Source organism: Lygodium microphyllum, chromosome 13 (genome assembly GCF_053477565.2).
Source record: "Lygodium microphyllum isolate KBCC chromosome 13, Lygodium_microphyllum_v1.1.10, whole genome shotgun sequence".
NCBI classification, from domain to species: Eukaryota; Viridiplantae; Streptophyta; class Polypodiopsida; order Schizaeales; family Lygodiaceae; genus Lygodium; species Lygodium microphyllum.
Window position 1 is genome coordinate 87,560,427 of NC_141147.1, and position 21,483 is coordinate 87,581,909.

General features: G+C 40.7%; 1 protein-coding gene across 1 annotated transcript in view; it reads left to right on the forward strand.

Moving 5' to 3' along the window:
* Positions 1-2,448: 2,448 nt before the first annotated feature.
* PYD2 (pyrimidine 2) overlaps positions 2,449-21,483 on the forward strand; it is a 116,520-nt gene continuing 97,485 nt past the window's right edge. Inside the window, exons 1-2 of the mRNA XM_087691402.1 lie at positions 2,449-2,775; positions 10,995-11,150. Of these exons, the coding sequence (XP_087547528.1) occupies positions 2,638-2,775; positions 10,995-11,150 (294 nt within the window). The 5' untranslated portion in view covers positions 2,449-2,637. The remainder of the gene's footprint in view (positions 2,776-10,994; positions 11,151-21,483) is intronic.

The following is a 21,483-nucleotide window of genomic DNA, read 5'->3' on the forward strand; positions in this document are numbered from 1 at the left end:
TAAAATTCTTGACAATATAGATAGTAGTCGTGCAATTCAGGAGGGCAATCTTGACATTGAAGAAAAATCTGTCCTAAAAATTCAGAATTGAAATAACCTCTCACACTGATTGAGATTGAGCTCTAAAAATCATGCAAAGCTACTCAAAACATCACCATAATGTTCTTGCATAGAAACATATCAAATTTCCTGATAGTGAGGTATGTTGTCTTGAATATGCAAGAAACTGTCCTGAATGTCCAACAATAGACCTATAGGTAAAGCTGATCCAAGAATGAGCTTTAATCACTGCTCAAATGCATTTCGAAATCAAATCCAAGCACGTAACATTAACCATAAGCATGAATACTTGGTTTAGAATGCCCGAGACCAAGTCTAGAAGTAAGACATAATGCATACGCAGTCAAAATGTCATTCAGCCCGGTTATTCTAGTAGCCAAATATGTTTGCAAAATGAGCCAAATCCTTGCCAAGTTTTGCTCAAAATGGCCTCAAGACAATGCCACATGGTTCCTGGAGCATCTAGTATCAAGATATATCCAAATAGCTATCATATGAGCAACAATCTCAAGAGATCAAGTGCTATCCTATTTATTACATATCTGGATACTGTATATTTCAGACTTGAAGTTGAATGTATATCAATCCCAAGTGTAATACTACGCTCAATGCTCAATGTTAAGTATTAGGTGCAAAGTCTGGAGCACAACTATGATGCCAAATGAAGAGGAGCAGCTGTTGTAGGTCCTGAGCATGCTGAAAACTAGATCGGCATATGCACGCTGATAGCGCCTTTAGCCATAAAGAGATTAGAATGCTGGTCCAAGTGTTGGAGATGATGGGGAGGGTCCCCAAGTGGCCAACAATGGCTGCCAACAAGCTCAAAATGAAGAGGGAAGCTTCAAGCTTCAAGAAGAAGCTTTAAACCTTGTTGCCCTGCATGCAGACTCTTCATTGTGAACTCTTCTTTAACTTCAATCCCCTGCACATGAAGAAATGCCAAACTCCTGATTGCTTGAACCAAGCTTTGGTACCAGTTTGTTGAGCTAGCTGCAATGGAGCTTCTGTGTAGAGATACAAATTGAGAGAGAGAGAGAGAAGAGATAGAGACACACGATTTATGGTACTAAAGAGTGTACCTCAATAATGTTTTAGACAGGTATATGTACTATGTACAGCTTGGCCCTTACGAACGGACACAAGCATTGCCCTTTATCCCAACATACTTGAAAAATTCAAACTTCAATATGAAGATACACATGACAAACCACTACAAACAATTTTCGCCCAAGTTTTATTAGATATTAGAACAAATGACGTCTCCACACACACATTTGAAATCTTGCATTAGGAATTCAACATCTCACTTGAGGCCTTAGTAGAAGTTAAAAAAGGAGAAGCCGATACAACACTTAAGAAAATGTGGCAGTGAACAAGTACACTCATGATTGTGAAAGCCGTGACTATCGAAAAGGTCACATACTTACTCAACAAAGACATCTACACCCTACTCCGTGGCACCCAAAGTGATCCATTCTATGCTATCATATACCTTCTAGGCAAGTACTCAAAACATAGCTTCTTTAAAACCCACAATATGTTTAACAAAATAATAATAATCTAACAACAATAACATTCCTTGCAGAAGAGAAGAGTCTAGCAAACCAACAAGGAATCAAACTTCTAATGACACCATAACACCAACCTTAGCCACTACAAATGTTGCCACCAACTCAATCACAACTACATCATCCAACACCAACTCTAAGCAACACCATCAACCAATCCAAAAGCGATAACACAAGGAGACAAGAGCTTGCACTTCATCTATAGCATCAAATGCAATCAAAATGGAAAGATATATGTAAGTCGCACAACGAATATTCAAAAAAGACTCCATTAACACAAAAGAAAACTTGTCAAAAAGATAAAAAATGACCTTCAAACCCACCAACCGTTCGAATAAAAAATTGAGTTTAGCCTTGAGGTAACAGTGGTGGGGATAGTGTTGAAAAGGCCAAGAACTTGGAGCGAGAAATGATTCTGGAAAAAAATTCAAGTGTTGCAGGTTACAACCTTTACGAACACCCAACGAAATGTAAAAAAATCACTTGTTGAAGATAAGAATTTCGATTTAGAATAGCGATACATTGAATACATGCTTCATGACACTTAATAAATAAATACACCTATCTCATTTTGTACTTCATTCATCTTTTACAGATTTTTAAAAGTCAAGTATATCCATTGTTCCTCGAAAATCAATTATATATTCAACAAAATTGTTAATTTTACAACATCCGGAAAAAATAAAAAGTTTGAAAATTGTTCGCGAATCAATAACGTGCCTGAATGTGTGAACCTAGTTCAACCCTTGTAAGATTTCGTCTCAGGGCCACTTAGCAAAAAACAAAAAGTGGTATCCCGTATGACCATGGTCCATGAACGCTCTTTCTATGTTTATGATTATTGTGGTACGACCGTGATTCTCGGACAGGCTGCCCATCAAAGCTGATGGACCAATGTGCGGCTTGCTCGTTGCGACCCGCCTCCTCACGTGCAGGAGTTATCTAGATTCCCAGAATTCACCAGGATTCTGCCCCTTTTATGAGCCCATGATTGAGATCGCACGATAAAATGAAGGCCTGCTCTCTGCAACACTCTTCCCAGGTCAGAGACACAGAGACCATGGGTCGAGGCCTGCAAGCTTGTCCAATCCTGCTGCTTTTGGGTCTTTTGCCTCTTCTTCCATCAGCTTTGGCAGACGTTCCTCATGTAAGTCCTTTTGTAGTTCTACAGTTCCGAATGTTTCAATCAGCGATGGCAGTCTTGGCGTTGAATTTCATACTCATGAAATTTGTCATATTTTCCCATATGGGAAAAGGAGCTGTTTTTTCCCTATAGAGTTCAACATCTTGAACTTCTGTGAGGGAAGGACTGCAGACGTAGCTGGGTGTGGTTGACGGCAGGGGGCGTTGACCTCATGATGTTGTTATGTTTTACGATGTGGCAATCAGTGGGACTTTGAGTAGAACAAATCCCACCTGAAATCGATTAATCTCTTTGACATGGCTTCAGCCCTATGTTCCAACATGTACTTGAACTTTACCTGTCATTCATCTAATTGTCGTCAGCCAAGTGATAGATCAGAGATCATCAGCAGCATAGTGACTTGGTATCTCTGAAAGGCTAGATGCAGACAACAACTGAGGACTTCTATAGCAGAAATATCTCAGCCATCTGGCTTGATGTCAAGCTGATGCTGGAAAAAAGGTCCTTCAGCATCAAACTGAGGTTGCCTACACCAATCCACAGACTGAGCCGTGAAAATGCAAGTGGGGACAGCTCCACAGCAGTAAAATGCAGGTTATAGAAGCTCCAAGGCAGCAACAATCAGGTCACCCAATAGTAGACAAGCCCAAGAGCAGAAGATGGTGAACTTGTGTCTGTCAAGAATGCCAATGCATGAAAGCACAAAACCAATAAAACTGGTCGATTGATACCGTACAAAAATGAGCAAAGCCATGGAGGTGAAATAACATAATTGCCGAACATTGAGAAGAATGAAAATCTGGTTGAGTGATACCATATAAGAATGAACCAACAAAATTGGTCAATTGAGACCATATAAGAATGAGCAAAGCAATGGAGGGAAACAACATAATTGCTGAACACTGAGAAGTGAATAATAAAGGAGAGAATACAAGAAGAAAATGAAAGGATGTGCGTGTCGGAGTGTGGCTAATGGGGAAGCATATGGAAAAGATTGAAAGACAATTAACATGAGAGAAGTGGGGGGGAGAAAAGAGACAAAAGAATGCAGAAATCTGCAGTCAATGAATGCTGAAATGAAGAAGACAAATATACAAATGGACTGTCAAAGTATCTCCTTGAGCCGATCTCTCTCTCTATCACTTGAAATGACAAGTGTGATGGGTGGTAGGTTGCCAGCTATAATAGTTGAAAATAATGCAACAAAATAATTAGGGCAGCCAACAAAACTGGCCGACATGCAGCAAAAGCTGTTGACTCCACACAAACTTGCCGACTGTATCAGCGATCTGCATCCATACCGCCATTCACCTGGTGACAGAGATGGCATCAGCTTGTCAGCTGGCACTAGATGTTGAAAACGCAAATTGATCAAGTGCTATAATGAGGTAGCAGATGCAGATCTCCAAGTAGTAGGGCAATGGATGAAAACAGGCCACCTAGGGCTGAATAGTTGGGCTGCAGTTGGTGATGGTTGGATAGCAGACGGTAGGTGGCTGATGGCTGAAATTTGCATGGTAGAGTGGGAAACCTGCATAAAAGGATAAGACTGAATGATGGGCAGCCTGTCTATTTATAGATGTTGAAGGGTGTCCCCAAAATTAGGGTTTTGGGGGACCACTAAAACTCTCTCGAACCACATACTAACATTGCGTTTTTCATTAATTAAGCATGTTTTGGGGTTGTTTATTAAATACTAATTAGCTGTAAAGCGTGTTTTAGCTCAACACTAGATCCCTCTGGTATGGAATCTAGTGGAAGGATCCGCATATCTCAGACGGTCTACTGGTGTTAGTGAGTTGATAGATCCTTGGATTGGGGCTTGGGAGGGAAAGTCTCTGCAAATGGGACATGAATGGGTAGTAGATTTGGCTTAGGTGACACTATCTTTGGCAACCTAGGCCGAGGAATCGACTCAGAAGCTTGGGCAAAGGACTACATAATATCCCTCTCATAAAAAACAACATCTCTTTGGGTGATGCATTTGTTTGTACTAGGATGAAACAAGTAGTATGCTTTTGCCTTAGAGGGGCAACCTACAAAGATTAAGAGAGAAGCTCGAGGCATGAGCTTTTCTATCTTGTCATTAGGGGTATGGGTGTACATACGACCCAAAGACTCTAATGTGGGAGATAAGAGGTTGAGTACCAAAGAATGTTTTGAAGGGTGGCTCCCAAGGGATGGGCACTAGTTGAGGATGCTCAACATCGAAGTGTTAATAGCCTTAGTACATATGTGCTCAAGAAGCTTTGTAGGGAACAACATAGAGTATGCCATGTTTTTTCTATGCTCTATGACTCCATTTTAAGGAGAGGAGTTGGAAGAGTTGATGGGAAATACCATGGTTGTGTAAAAACTTGGAGAACTTGCGGGAGACAAACTCACTATTACTATCACTCCTCATAGTACCTATATAAACACTTGTGATTTTGCTTTAAACATACCTCAATAGAAAAGTATGTGAAGGTGTTAGATTTATGCTTTAAGAAGTACATCCACATATATCTCGAAAACTCATCCACAATTTAAAAAAAGTATAACATGCCATTAATGGTGGTAGTGGATGTTGGTACATAAAGGTAAATGTGAACCAACCTAAGAGACCTCTCAGCTCTATGAGTAGTCTGTTGAGGGAATGGAGTGTGGTTTTATCTCCTAAGTTGACAAGTCTTATAGATATTGTTCAATAGTTTCAAGCGTGGAAGGCCATCCATCATTTGACGACATGACAACTCGTAAAGAGCATCATACCCAAGGTGTTATAAGCAGAAATACTAGAGATGTTCTTCATTCATCAATTTCTGAGCAAAAGCTAGGGCATGAAAACGATGGAATTCAGAGCCCTCGGCAGTTGGTTGGGAGAGGAACTGTGTCACTATATAGAGGCCACTAGGTTGTATCTCGCCGCGAGTAATCAATAAACCTGTATGGATATCAAATACCTCGGCTATGGTTGCAATAAAGAAGATTGCTTGTCCCAATTGGTAAAGCTATTGAATGGATAAAAGATTCACCACAAGTGGGGGGGGGGGGGGGGGGAACATAATAGACATTGTCTAGTGTAGCGAGATTATGGTGGGTGTTAATAGTATCAAACTTGACATGACCTAGACCCTAAATCTTGACCAAATAATTATTCCCATATTGGATATTCCCAATTGTAGGGGCTTGGGTGAGAAAAATGTCCTAAATGGAGGTCATGTGATGTGTGGCTTCATTATCCACAATCCAAGTGGCTACTAAACCGAGTTGAGTGGGCCTTTGCAGCTACCTCATTAGGAGACAACTTGCGAATATTGACCAAGCTCTCAACCTTAGATGTCTCTACAGAGATGAGGTGGGCCTCTCGGCCTGAGGATGGGAGTCCATTGATAGTTCAACACACTAGTCAAACATGCCTTGTGGAGTTGAGAATTGTGCCAATTGTGATGGTTGACCGGTGCCTGTATGCTGTCCTTGATTTTTTGATTGCCACTACTCGTCTCCTTTGTTGGGATTTACCTTGAGATTGGGGGGTGGGGTTCTGATTTTTAGATTTAGGTTGTGTGCCTCTCTTATGAGAGTGCACAATGGAAGAGAATGAACATGGAGAGAGAATAGAAGGGAAAGACTGCAACGAAAGAAGAGAATGGAAGATAAAAATCTGCACTGAGCTCCAAAAGCATGTTGAATACAAAGAGGTTTAATTAGTCCTTGAATGCAGCCCAATGCATTAGTGAGGGCACCGGATCATGTTGATGACAGAAGGTAGCACCAGAAGATGGAGGCGAGTCCCTGAATGTTGAAGTGTGCTGAAACCTACAAGAAAAATGATGGCAGCCATTGAAGGTAGGATATATATAGCCAAATTTGCCCAAAACTAGTCGATTGCTTTAAACTAGGGCCAAAATGTTGGCCGGCTTGATAACCAGCAAAATAATAATATAGAAATGCTGATCGCCAATACACAAATGGTCACCCTCATTGTGGCCGATGTGAATGCAATCCAAATCCATTGAAAAAGAAATACACAAGCTTGAAAATAACTGGCCAATGTGAACATACCTATGATGGATTGAAAAAGAAATGCATGCTCTAAACAAAGCCGCCTCCTCTGTCCAAACATGTGATAAATTGAATGCATTCCTAATGCTATCGTTTAACTTAAATTGAGGCTCATAGATAGGAGATGATTGTGCATGACACACGACTCCTAACACCACCCTCACATCTTGGATGTGGTTGAAAGCTAAAGGTGGAATGGATCCAAGGGTCGAAATAGAAGTGCCAAGATCCCCCTCTAAAACATAAGGGACTGATAAATCCATAGCGGCATCGCTGATATCGTTCCCTTTTGAGAGGGATTGGGGGTGAGAGGGAACCACCAAAGGCGATGGTGGGGGATGGAATGAAATATATGGAATAGATGGTACACAATTGGAAATGGGTGCAGCTATGGATGATTGCCTGGGAGGACCCTGTACAATGAAAGGGAAACGGAGCTTGTATAGCCCTCTCTCTTGCCAACATGTTGCTTAAATGGCTTCTATAGAAGAATCCACAATAAATACGGCTTACTCAATGAAGACAACCTCGGTATCGAGTCTAGTAAGGCCATGAATTGAGAGGAGTGGGAAGCCCAAATCTGAAATATGTAGGACTTTCGAAATAGAGTTTGATGATAGGTCAAGCAATAGTGGCAAAATGCCAATACCACTGATAGGCATCGAACAAATGTCACCACGTGAGCATACTCTCCAATGGACAAAGATCTTGCAACAAATCTCCTTGAGGAGTCATATGACTCAAAGCACCTTTGCCAATGAGCCAAGGTCTTTGAAGATGAGACAACCGATGAAGAAGGCTCCTCCATCTCATGAATGTGAAGGAAGAGAGACTCGTGTAACAATTGGTAAAGAAGTAGAGGAATGCTTAAATCTTTCAGCTCCATCCTTTGCTCTTGAATGAAGGTGAGGGTATTTCTTCCAACACTTTTCCTTGGGATGAGTGCCCTCTCCATAGTGTGGGCATTTAGGTATCTCTGAATCTATATCAAAGCTCGAGGAAATCTGCAAATGTTTAACCTACTTCTTGTTCTTGTTCTTGGCCTTCTTGTCCTTCTTGTTGCCCCTTCCAAACCTATAGTAAAAGCTTTAAAAAGGTTGGATCCACTCTCACCAATCTCTTTGAGTCACTATTTGTGTTCCAAAACAAGCAAAGCTTGCTCTTCTCATAGAAGAGTTGCTCAAACTCTGAAGGTATGCAAGTTGGTATAGAAGACATCATACTTGGGAGATGGCAGTTGAGTAATGAAAATCATCACCATGTCCTCTGGTGAGATTGTCTTGCCATGAGATGCAAGCTTATCTTGCACGTCCTCCATCTTGTTGATGTGATCCTGCATAGAAGGGAATCATAAATAAAAAGCATATGGAGTTTCTCCACTACGATGATATGGTAGGCAAAGGTCTTTTGATGGTAGAGAGAAGAGAGCTTCGTCCACACCTCTGGTGCCTCTGCACATATGCACAAGGACAGAATTGTGCAGACTCGTGAAGAGAAAATATCGCACTCTAGAATTGAGCTGATCCCAAAGGGCTACTTGGTCCATTGTAAAACCAATGTGGAAATTCTCCATTGGATGGGGAATTGGGATAGTAATAAACTCCCACAAGTTGAAGGTACCAAGGATACCCTTCACTTTGCAGGACCAAAGGGAGTACTCACTATCAAGTCAAATCTTCTTTGGGGGAGAGAAGGAAGCATGGGCACCTCAACAGAAGGTGCCATCGTGGTTATGCAAGGATCTATAGTACAAGACCTGTGATAAACATGTAGAGAAATGGGGGGGAGAAGGTTACTCTAATCTTCTTGATCTATTAGAGCAAGAACAAGGCTTTGAATGTCCATCTTCACATTGCTCTTCATGATAGTCTGATTGATGGGACTGTGTATCGAAGGAAGACTGAATGGTCTGCTCATCTGAATCATCAATTGTGTCAAATTGATACTGCATAACTCTTTAAATAGGCCTGCAAACACACAAAAAACTGCTACATTTTGGTATTGGGCTGCCTGAATGGATGGAAAATCAGCTACGCTTTGCAAAGAGAGGTTGTAGATGACCTCCACACTTTGTAGAAGATCCAAACAAGCTAGAAAATTTGCGTTCTTCACGATAGATTTGCTCCAAACAAGTTGAGTGTCTTCTCTTCGTAGAACCTCTGAGTCCTCACTTTGGCTATGATACCATGTGAGAATGTACAACAGAAAAGAAACACGAACACAAAGAGGGAAGGGAAGAGAAAGACTACAATGAAAGAAGAGAATGGAAGAAGAAAATCTGCATTGAACTCCAAAAGAACACTGAATACAAAGAAGACTGATCAGTCCTTGGATGCAGCCCAAGGCATCAGTGAAGGCATTGGATCGGGCTGATGATAGAAGGCAGCACTGGAAGATGGAGGAGAGTACCTGAATGTTGGAGTGTGGTGAAACCTGCAAGAATAATGATGGCAGCCATTGAAGGCAGGCTATATATAGCCAAATCTACCCAAAACTAGCGGACTCCATCAATTTGGGGCCAAAACTATTGGCCGACCTGATAATCAGTAAAATAGTAATAATAATAATAATAAAATGCCGATTGCCAATATATAACTGGTTGCTCTCATCCTGGCCAGTGTGAACACAGTGCAAATCCACTGAAAAAGAAATGTACAAGCTGGAAAATAACCAGCCAGTGTGAACACACCTAAAACTGACTAGAAAGGATATGCATGCTCTAAACAGAGCTGCCTACAACCTAGAAGGTAAGCCTAAATTGACAATAGAATACAAAATTTGTACATGCATATCCTAATCCTTCGTTGAAATTACCCTAAATTCTCTATGAGCAATAGGCTCAAACGAATGCTCCAACTGTTGTAATGTAATGATCAGTATGGCAGCAGGTTGGAATTGCAAAGTACTGATGACATGGCAATAATGTTTGCAACAATCTTCACCTTTAAGATGACGGATTTCAGAAAATTTTTGTGTTGAAAATTTGCTGCTATTTGCTCCAGATGGCTGAGATTTGCTCTTATTTGCTCCATGTGAGTGTTTGAACAAGTGCTCAAGTACCTTTAGCCACATGTGCATGAATTAGGATATACCATTGTGCTATGCCAAAAATTAGGGTTTTCTGTGCTGAACACAGCAAAAGTAGGGCTTTTCGGCTGTCTGCAATTGAAGAAGCAGCCCTGATAAAAATCTCCCCCAAATTCCAATAGTTCTTGCTGTCCATCACTGTATTATGGCTGGGAACAATAAACTGAATGACTGTCCTTACTTTACTGCTGTGCTCAATTAGGTTTTTCCCTCGATTCACATGCAATGGCTGCAGCAGGCTGAGAGAGAGAGAGAGAGGCCTGCTAACACGATTCAGAATTTAGCAGGAAGAGAGTAGCATTCTGGTCTCACTTGTGACTTGGCTGATTCTCAGAATAGATTGCCCCAAAAGCAGCTTCATAGAAGATGGGCAACAACTTTAAAAGAGCTGAGAAGGAGAATTAGAGAGGACAAACAGGCTGAATGCTGAGAGTAAGGGCCACCATGGTTGGATGATCAGCCTTAGATGAAGTATGCATGCGGGAAGATCAGAGAGGAGGCCTATATTTTGGTGAAACATGTTTTTTGCTTCATCATTCATCATCATCATCAGATAATATCAAGATGTTGTCTTTGAGAAATAAGTGCATAATGAATGTGCTTCTGTTTTGCTCATTTGTGAACACCTCAAAGTTGAGTGCAGTAGACTTTATCAGATGGATCTTCATTATGGATCTAAGACTCACTCCTTAGGCAAGCTTCTTAACAGTATTGGAATGACCAGACCTTTTTCTAATAACTTCTCTCATAGTTACAAGCCATTGTTGATAGTGGCCTTCACTTGAGCCAAAATATTTGATGCATGAGGTTGAAAGCCAAACAGCCTCTCTAGAACCCAAGCTTTGGGGGGTATATTGAAAGGTGAGACCTAAAGCAGTATTAGCTAATGTGCCTCTGGGTGTTGGGCATTATTTCTGTCACAGACCACTCTTCCAAACCTTTAAGGTAGATCTAAATGATTCTGACACTTTTTGACCTGATGATGCTTCTTTAGTTTAGTTTTGAATTTCTATTGTGAGTATTTCCACTGTGAAGAAAAACCACAGCTGTGGCAAGATCATTGACCTATGAGTTTGCTTCAAAATCTTCAGGTCTGCTCTGTGACTGATTACACTTGCTCATCAATGCACGATGACTCGACCAGACTTTTGATAAAGGGAGGCATTGTTGTCAATGCTGATAGACAACAAATAGCTGATGTCTATATTGAAGATGGGATTATCAAAAAAGTCGAATCAAACATAAAGGTACAGATTTTAAAATACTCAAGTATATTCACAAACTGTATTTGTATCTCCTTATATCATGCATTTTTCCTTGTTTCTTTTATTTGCAAGAAACTTTTATTAATATCTAATCTTGTGGTAACACATTACTGAGGATTAACCATATTGTTTTAACCATCTTCATGAGAGCAGGATGCATGCTGAAATTGTAGTGGATATATGCATGGCATCATGCTGAAATTGTGACTGGTTATGTGCTGTTAGGTGTGGTGTATAGCTTGTTATTACAAGTCACAATGTCAACTTATTTGAGCAGCAAAGAAGAAAAAGAGAATGCATGTGTAATCACATTAAAATTTGTGTAATGCTAATCCACCCACTTACTCCTTCCCACTTGGTGATGGTGTACTGCAATCATAATGAAACTTTAGAAGCTATTCAATTACCACGTGAAGAATATTTCAGAAAAACCTTATCTGACAATCTGAAATCAAACTTGGGTGTCATGAATATCTGAAATCATACGTGAGTGTCAAAGTATTAAGTCATTTCAGATGGTGATAAGTGTGTAAAATGTGCATTATCAGCAATAGAAAATATGATAGAGAAAGTTGTTGCAGCCCAATAATCCATTAAAAAGACCTGTAGGCAGGAATACTTACTTTCTTATTGGTTGTAGAACACGATCACCTGAGGGTTGTCCTCCCATACGACTTTCAAATCTACAATTGAAACAAACACATAATACTCGGTGAATTGATATGGCAATGAATGTTCTATGATGCAGTGAAAGTCTAAGCCAAAAAGTTTTCACTAGGATCAAGCTTTTTTCAAAGTTCATTTTAACATCTCATGTGTGCCCATTGGTGTTGGGTTGGAAAGATCTAGGCCTAAATCTGCTTGGGATCAAGGAAAAGAGAAGACAGATGGAAGAAATAAAGATTGGAACAAGAACTCTTGAATATACTGTAGAACACAAGAAACAAATAAACCCAACTAAATTACTATTGGAACTTTTGTACAGCTGCAATAAATCCCTACAGGCTGAATACATTGCATCTAAGATGATAGCTTAGGCAAACTTTGTTTGAGAAGATAGCTCAGCACCACTCTTTCAGCCCGGAAGAAATTGCAATAGCAAATACCAAGGAAACATTTGAAATTAATGCCAAATACCCTGTCAAAATAGTCCGGATATGCATCAAGCAACTGGGAACTGCTTCAGTGCTCTTTCTTTGGTAAAACCTTGTGAGATCTCTTCAATTACAGCCATATTAACACTCTCAGTCTTTACCTACAGCAGTACATAAACATATATTCAGAGATGTCCCAAAAATAACCTCTTATAGGCAGGCCTTTCTAGGCTAAAGGCACTCGTAAAGAGGTAAAATCACTTGTCTTTTACTTCAGCCCTATTAATCAGAGCAGTAGATCATTTGTTTATTTGCCCAGACTTGTAACAATGGCTCGGATCTCTATTTATAACCATTTATAGTAGTTCAGGCCTGCTTTCCTTATTGCTTTTCATGCTTTTAGCCTTCCAAACTCTTGCTCTTTGCTTTCCCAACTCAGATCTATGTTTGCTTTTCATGCTTTGTGTTTTACTTTTCAATCTCTGTCAATCACCGATGCAACTCACCCAGATATGCCCACACCTGATGATCAATGCATTTTGTGCCAAAAAAAATGGTGCATTTCATGGAGGTCTCTGGCAGATGATCTAACACGAATCATTGGTCACAATTCACACGTAAATGCAGTTATTTTTAGACATGTCTAAAAAAATTTCAGATGTTTGTAGATGCCCGAAAAAGAGATGTCTGAAAAACACCTTTTAGGCTTGGCTTCTTTTTTTCCATAAAAAAGTTGGAAAAATTGAAAAAAAAAATGCTAATTTTAGATTGCTTTTGCCTGTTTAGTGGTGCCAAGTTCACACAGCTTGGAAATCTCCTTGATTGAAAACGATCGAAAATCCTTGCATGAAGTTCACAAACTGTGGGAAACATTGCTACCCCTAACTTTTTGATCACTGGGTAAGATCTCTCTCAGCCTTTGAGCAGTGCAGTGTATTCAGCCTGCATTGTTAGTGTTCACAGCCTAAATGTTGAAAGCTGGAGTTTGAACTTTGAAGTTTGAACATTGAAGAGAAGACCTTTTTCTCTTTTTCTACCAAATACCAGCTACCCTCCCCACCACCGAGGCCCCACCAGCCCAACCGGCTTCCCGGCCCCCGGGGCCACCTTAGAAATAGCCATAGCGAGAGGTAAAGCCCGGCGACCACGCCCCGCCGGCCCCCGTCCCCGCAGAAGACACTGGTCGAAGATACAAGGGATAATACGCCGCCATTGGAGGGCCCTGCCCCGCCGCTTTAGCCTCTCCATGCTAGAATGACCCATGCGGGACATCTTAGGATGAACACCCCAGGAGCAGTTCCACACCGCACTGGGAGTACCTCTAGATTGTATCTAGTCCAGATATCATTTTGTACCTACTCAATTTAGTTCAACATAGCATAAATGTTAGCTTCACTGGGACTTTTGAAATCTCCCAGACATTTGTATGCAACATTTTGGTCTCATAGGCCAACTTGGCCTGTTGTAGACATTAATATAACTTTCTTCTTTCTTTCTCTCTCTCAATCTTCAAAGACTACTGTGTGTAGTGTAATCAGCTTGCACTGTCAAACCTGAACTCTCTCTCTCTCTCTCTCTCTCTATATATATATATATATATATATATATATATATATATATATATATATATATATATATATATATATATATATATCTAGTGACATGGTGATACCTAGTGATGACGAGCATTGTATATTGTTTTGTCTCATAGGCCGATTTTGGCCTCAAAAGACGTTACTCTCTCTCTCTCTCTCTCTCTCTCTCTCACACACACACACACACACACACACACACACACACACATGCACACACACAAAATTGAAGCTTGAAGGCTGAAATTTTGAATTTGCAAATTTGGGCTTTGCAATAATCAAAAGGTAGCAAGCTTTTATAGTCATGTCTTCATCTAATACTAATGATCTTAAAATATTTTAAAAAAATAGAGTTACGTATGATTCAGATCATACTTGAATCATACTTTCATATGCATTTGCTTTTGACATTTGATTCATGTATGAAAAAACTATGCCTAAATGGTCCTTGACAATTTAAATTGGCCGTGGCACACTGGCACTCATCTTTGACACTTAATTTTGGTCACTCATACGTCCGATATATGAATTGGTACTTTACATTGTGTCATATAGTGACTCACTCTTGATAGGTCACATAAATCATTGAATAACTCATTACATAGGCACGCATTGAAATCTTGTAACATTGAAGAACATGTTTGCTGTCACACTTTAGACACGCAGCGTCTTGACATCCAACCCCTCTAAACTTGCACATGCTCTAGCACATATGCCATTTACTCTTTTGTAGGTCTGAAATTTTCGTCATTATTCATAAGCTCTAAATCTTCTTCTTCTTCTTCAATATCTTGCTTTGTGCCTTCATCTTCAAATTTTGGCTCTTCATATTCCTTTGATTCTCCTCTCTTGAATATCTTGATTCTTTCACCTATAACTAGAACCCTAAGCTATGTCCCATCTAGTTCACACAAGGCATATGTAGCATTGTCAAAAACCTACATCACAATATATGGTCCAAACTGCCTCTTGGATACCTTCTTGAGTGTACTGGACTGATTATCCAAACTACTGTCATATATCAACACCCAATCATCCTCTTCAATAGCCTTGGGTCTCAATGTATGTCTCCTATCAAATCTCTCTTTGTTCTTTAGTCTTGCCTCTTTTAGTCTGTGCACCGCAACTTCAATATCTTTTGATCTCCTCTCTAGCTATTAGATTCTAAGAGCTAAGAACTTTTCTCTAGTTAAACCTTCTTTGCATGAAATTATGCTTTGTGTAGTGATCATTGTCTCCATAAGCATCACTAGCTTTTGCCCATACATGAGCTTAGCCAGCATATAATCTATGGTAGCATTGTGTGTGGTACGATTTTCCCATAAAGCAAAAGGAAATAACCACGACCACTCTTTGATTCTTCCTCTACAAGCCTTTGTTAAGGCCTTCAATATGGGATGATGCCCTTGCTCACTCTTTCATTACCCTCTGGATTATAAGTTGAAGTCAATGCTAGCTTTATGCTCAGTTTTGAAAAGCACTCTTTGGCTTTTTTTGCATCTAACTCTCCTCTGTCAACAATCACTTTTCCTACACATTTATACCTATGAAAGACATCTTCAAGAAGAAACTTACATACTGCATTGGCAATTTCTCCCTAAAACCTGATTAGTCAGATCTTCTCTTGCAAGCACTATGTTTCTCATTTGCCACAACCCTATAGGCATAGTAACAAGGTTAACAACATATATAATGCATGCTTAAAGGATACGTAGGGTGTAATTTATCTTTTTGCTATATTGAAGAGTACATTTGATAGTCTTTGCAAGACTACACAAATTCTGATATACCCATGTAAATTGCTTTCAACCAGTAGCGTTCTTTTATATTCTCAAATGTGGCTTTTACTCCTGTGTGTCTTGCCCATAAGCTTTCATTGGAAATCCTCAATGGTGAACCTCTTTTCTTCTTTGGATGCTTCCATAAGAAACTATCTTTCAGGAAGTAGCCATAGGCCTTCCTTTTAATCCTCTTGAACTCTGTTTCTATCCATTCATCTCTCTTGGTCAATGTACTCAAGTTCTCTTGGGCAATGCTTGTTACTAGGTTCTCTTTACGTGCATTAGATTTGAATTCTAGGTTCATTGCCTTTATAAAAGCAATCCATCTTAACATGGCTATATATGGAGCAGAGCAATTGGTAATCATGCCTAGTAGAGGCAAGCATTCTGTCTTTACTATCACTGGAGCACTGATGAAGTATTCTTTGTCACACTTTAAATGACAACTTTAATGTCCTGAAGAAGATAGATTTTTTAATTGAATCACAAAGATGGGTGATGAGTACGAAATATTAACTCAACTACCTGTAAGTTTTCTTCTTTCTTTTCCTTCATCTTTTTCTTCTCAAGGTCATTTTGAAGTAGGCAAACCATCTTAATCTTCATTTAATTCATTTAATGGACAAAACGAACAAAACAATTGCATCAACCAATGCATTTAATCTCCCACCCATCCCTCTCTCTACTTTCGATGCACCCTCCTTTCCACCTCCATTAAGTGCCTCTCATATATCATCACACATCACACCGATGGGTCCTTCACCCTTAGGCACACCCTTGAGGACCTTGTCTTATTCTTCACCAAGTGGTGTACCTATGATAGAGAACAACCATTCCCCACACTTTTGGGTTTTTCACGGCTCGGGAGTGCCACCCATCTATTACAGAGTGTGGATCAGTTGGTTCATAGTTTGCCTCCATGGCATTACCTTGTGCGCCTTGTGGTCATTTTGTTGTGTCCGAGTTGACATTTGGATAGGCCTCTCATGTCCTAGTATCTCCACCTCCACAGGTGCCCTATGGAAGCGTTCATATTCTAGTATCTCCATGTATCGATCAACACCCATTGGACACTTCTAGCCTATTTCTCCCTAGCCACCTCTTCCTCTTCCTCCTACTTTCCCCCCTCCACCACCTCCTTCTTATCCTCATTATCCCTCTTATTCCATCTATCAGACCCCTTATGGTTTGTCTTTCTCATTAGTCAAACATGTCTTTATTGAGAAGACTCTTTTTAATGGGTCAAATTTCACTACTTGGTCCAATTTGATGAGACATGTTCTTGATTCCCAGAACTTGTGGGATATTATATAAGGGTTGGAACCCAAATCTAATCTAACACTTGTTCCATATGAGGTCGTTTGCTCATGGAAGGCTAGAAATGCCTCTGCTATTGTCGAGCTGATGTAGGCCTTATTGTTGGAGTTTCATTCTTGGCTTTAGCATTTTGATCTAGCATCAGTGCGTTAGGCATACTCCATCAATTTCATAGTATGATCTCTATAGAGGGGCTGTCCTTGCATTTCTCAAAAGGGGCAACAAAGGAAAGGCAAACAAAGCCAAAACTCAAATCAAACTCAAAAGCCAAATAAAAATCAAAACCAGGCTAGTGAGACTCAAGGGAACACCTAGTCTTCTCTTAAAACTAGGTAGCTGAATGCACCTAAGAAGAAAAGGCATTGTCAACATTGTCAAGAGCCTGGCCATTTGACGACGAGTGTCGATCAAAGGCAAGAGAGACAACACCAAAATCCAAGACTCAAATCCTCACCCCCTAGTCGGGCAACCCCCAAGGCAGCAGGGGAGGAAAGGTGGTGGCAACCCTTAGCATGGCTAGACCCATGTTGCCATTGGTTAGCCATCACAGACTGCATTGTTTTCAATGCCAGAGGGCATGTCAGATTGGTTGCAGAGGCCCACATTGTCTCCTTAGAGACATTTGAGGATATGGAGTTTCGTCCATATCAGCGAGTTGCTTCTTGATGAGGTAATTATAGAGGCCTGCTCATCATAGTTTACTTCAGCCACTCCTTGGATTGTGGATAATGAAGCTACTTATCATATGATCTCCGTCTTGGATATTCTCATCTCTTTAGCCCCTGTTCGGGATAGTTCGTATCGGGAACAACTCGTTGGTCAAGATTTATGCTCACGGTTGTTAGAGTGTAGTGAATGTGGAAACATATGGACAGGACTGAAAGACAATGAACATGAGAGGAGGGAGAGAGAAAAGAGATAGTAGAATGCAAAAATCTGCAGTAAATGAATGCTGAAATGAAGAAGGTAGATATACAAATGGGGCTGTTGAAGTATCTCCTCGAGCCGATCTCTCTCACCACCTAAAGACACAAGTGAATGTGTGGATAGATTGGGGATGACAAAAATAGCAAAAAATAATGCCGAAAAATGACTAGGTTTGGGCGGCCAACCACTGAACATGGCTGACTGGCTGAATAAAATATTCAGCAAATTGCAATCAGCCTAGATATGCCACGTGGCATTGCCGCTTGCTCATAAAATGTCCAAACCTCCCAGAATAAGGTGCTTGCTCTTGGTGATCACTGAAATGCCCAAATTAATAGGAAATGTGTAATTGTATTGGAGGGAGCTAAGTGTACAACTATAGCCTGACAATGCTAGTCAAGGGGATGACTAAATCTCTAACACTCCCTCTCATATCCTGGACGAGGCATAAGGCTCAAGGACTTGGAGTGCTGTTGAAGAATAACTTGAAGAAGCACCTTCGTAAACAAATTTGCCAAATTGTCCTCTGTCTTGCAGTATACCATGCCAATGGTCTCATCCAAGATCTTCTCCCAAATGAAGTGGTACTTTTCAATCTAGCATGAAACATAGGGCTCCATGTCAAAGCAATGCAACTCTCATTGTTGCAATGAAGGGTCATAGGACTTGTTTGCAGACAACCAAGCCTTCCTAGTAACCTCCAAAACCACACTATCTCACGTGTGGTAGAATACGCCGCTCTATACTTAGCCTTGTAGAAGAAAGGAAAACTGTGGGTTGCTTCTTGCCACTCCATGAGATAACACTTGCACCCAAAGTAAAGTGATATTTTGTCATTGACCTCATTTGGTCAACATCTTTGGCCCAATTTGAATGTGTCCAACCTGAAAAAACCAAAGCTGAATTGCAAGTAGTTGCTGGATAATGAATACCAAGATCGAGCGTCCCCCTTAGGAATTGCAAAATCCTCATACTAGGAACGTGTGCCATCCAGTTGAAGTGTAAACATATAACTGGGGATTAGAAGAGGAACGCCGATACCCTACAAGTTTTTCTTCTCATTCGAAGCACGTGGAGCTTGTTTGAGGTCGTAAAGAGCCTTCTTCAACCTATCCACCTTGCCATTGGATGAGGAAAAGCAAAGAGGCTGCTTAACATAGATCTCCTCCTTCAAATCTCCATTAAGAAAATTAGACTTCACATCAAGCTGATAAAACGACCGTTGCCTATGGTTGTCTAAGGCAAGAATGACCTTAATGGTAGCCATCTGAGCTATAGATGCAAAGGTGTCATGGAAATCCACCCCTAACCATTGTGTGAAGCCCTCTGCAATGGACCGTACATTGTGCTTATCCAGAGTGCCATCACTATGGTACTTGGACTTAAAGACCCATTTGACTCCAATCTCTGTGAGCGGGCCAAGGCACAAGATCCCAAGTGCCATTCCACTGCATCACATCCAAATCTTGCTCCATAGCCTTCTTCCAATGCTATGACTTTAAAGCCTCCTTCATGGAGGTGGGCTCTCTATCCTGTATGGCACGTGCACAAACAAGCTTAGTGGAGTGTGCTTGGTTCCTCTGAGAGCTCCGTGGGTCATCTTGCTGCTGCCACTTCTTAGGGACTTCCTCAATCCTTGAATCACAATGTAGCACGTGCCCAATGAGGAGGAGGTTGATACTCCTCTCGTTGCTCTGCCTTTCTTGAAGTCTTTGGAATGTTCATTGGGGCTAACTCTGTTATGACGGAGAGCACAAGGATCAAGACACGCAGTGCTTTCTCACAGCACAAAGAGAGAGAGAGAGAGAGAGAGAGAGAGAGAGAGAGAGAGAGAGAGTAGATTAGAGAGTGAGACACGATGTTCTTGGGTACAAAAGACTAGTGTACCTCTTTAGGTTTTTTGGATAGATATATATAAAAGTACAAATGTGCTAAGAGTGTGTTCACACCCATGCATATATAAAAGGCACGATGGCCCTTTATTTCCAACAACCTCCCACCTAAAGGCAATGTGCCTTAAGAGGAGAAAAGAATAAGCTAAGTCTAGGTATGTACAAAGCTGAAATGCATATACCTATCCAACTCCCATCATCTGTCGGCAATGAGCAAACCGCTCTGTTGAAAGACCTTTTGTGAGAAGATGTGCAGGATTATCATCTGTTTGCACTTTGACAAGCTCAACTTGTTGTCAAGTACATCTCTAATGAAGTGATACTTCACATGTATGTGCTTCGTCTTTGCATGAAAGACGGGATTCTGTGCTAGCATGATAGCACTCTGACTATCACAATGGAGAACAGGTAACTCTATAATGCCAAGCTCTTCCACCAGATGTGAAAGCCATAAAGCCTTATTGCATGCCTCAGTGGTAGCTACATACTCTGTCTCTATAGTAGACAATGCAACACACTTTTGTAGCCTCGAGATCCAAGAGACCACTCCTCTTGTGAAGGTAAACACATACCTAGAAGTGGACTTGCTACAGTCCGCATGACTAGCATAGTCTGCATCTGTAAAGCCAATGACAAATGCCTTCTGCTTTCCAAAATAGATGCACAAATCCTTTGTGCCTTTGAGGTATCTCATAATACCTTTCATTGCTTCCCAATGCTTTTTACGAGGGTTTGCCATGTATCTGCTAACCACTCCCACTGCAAAGGCAATGTCAGGACGTATCAACCGTAGTATACATCAAATTGCCAACAGTCAAAGCATATGGTATCTTGGCCATTTCAGTCTTCTCATTATCAGATATAGGGTTGTCCTCTGCATCGAGTTTCACATATGGAGGCAATGGAACCCCAATTGTTTTCCCCCTCTCCATATTGAAACACTGCAAAACCTTCAAGATACACTTCTGCTGAGATAGATAGAGTAATCCTTTTGACCTATCTCTGAGTATTTGCATGCCAAGAATGTGATTTGCATCACCAAGATCCTTCATGTCAAAGCTGTCATGAAGACTTTGCTTCGGTGAGTCCAAGGCATGAGTATCCCTGCCAGCAATCAGCATGTCATCTACATACAAAACCAAGATAATCAGGCTGGCATCTGCTGTCTTCTTGGTGTACAAGCAGTGATCCACTTGACTTCTATTAAAACCTTGAGATTGCATAAATGCATCAAACATATAATACCATTCTCTTGGTGTTTATTTCACAAGTGATAAGTTGGATTTGGCAAAGGCTCAGGTGCATTGGGACAAACTAAATGCTCATATCCACTCGTTTTTATTTCTCTCATGTACTACAGCTGTGACCTCCCATATAGAACATTTGACGGTGACTTGGGAGATATGGCTAGAGCTTGATTAGATGTATATCCGAATGACCGTCATGAAATGAGTTTCTTTGGAAGTACAGATGAGGACCATGAGTGTTAACAAGTCATCTTCTATGTGGAAGTATATCAACAAGCGGAGGTAACTTTAGATGTAGGTTGAAAATGCAGGGAAGGTGATCACTTTTGAAGACACGGCGATGACTCTTCTTTCACAGTTACGGCCTCGTTTTAGTGGTTTTTATTCTGCCTTGATTGCCTTAGGGCGGACAGAGACTCTTCGTTGGGAGGAGTTGGTCCCTACGGTCTTGGACCAAGAGGATCA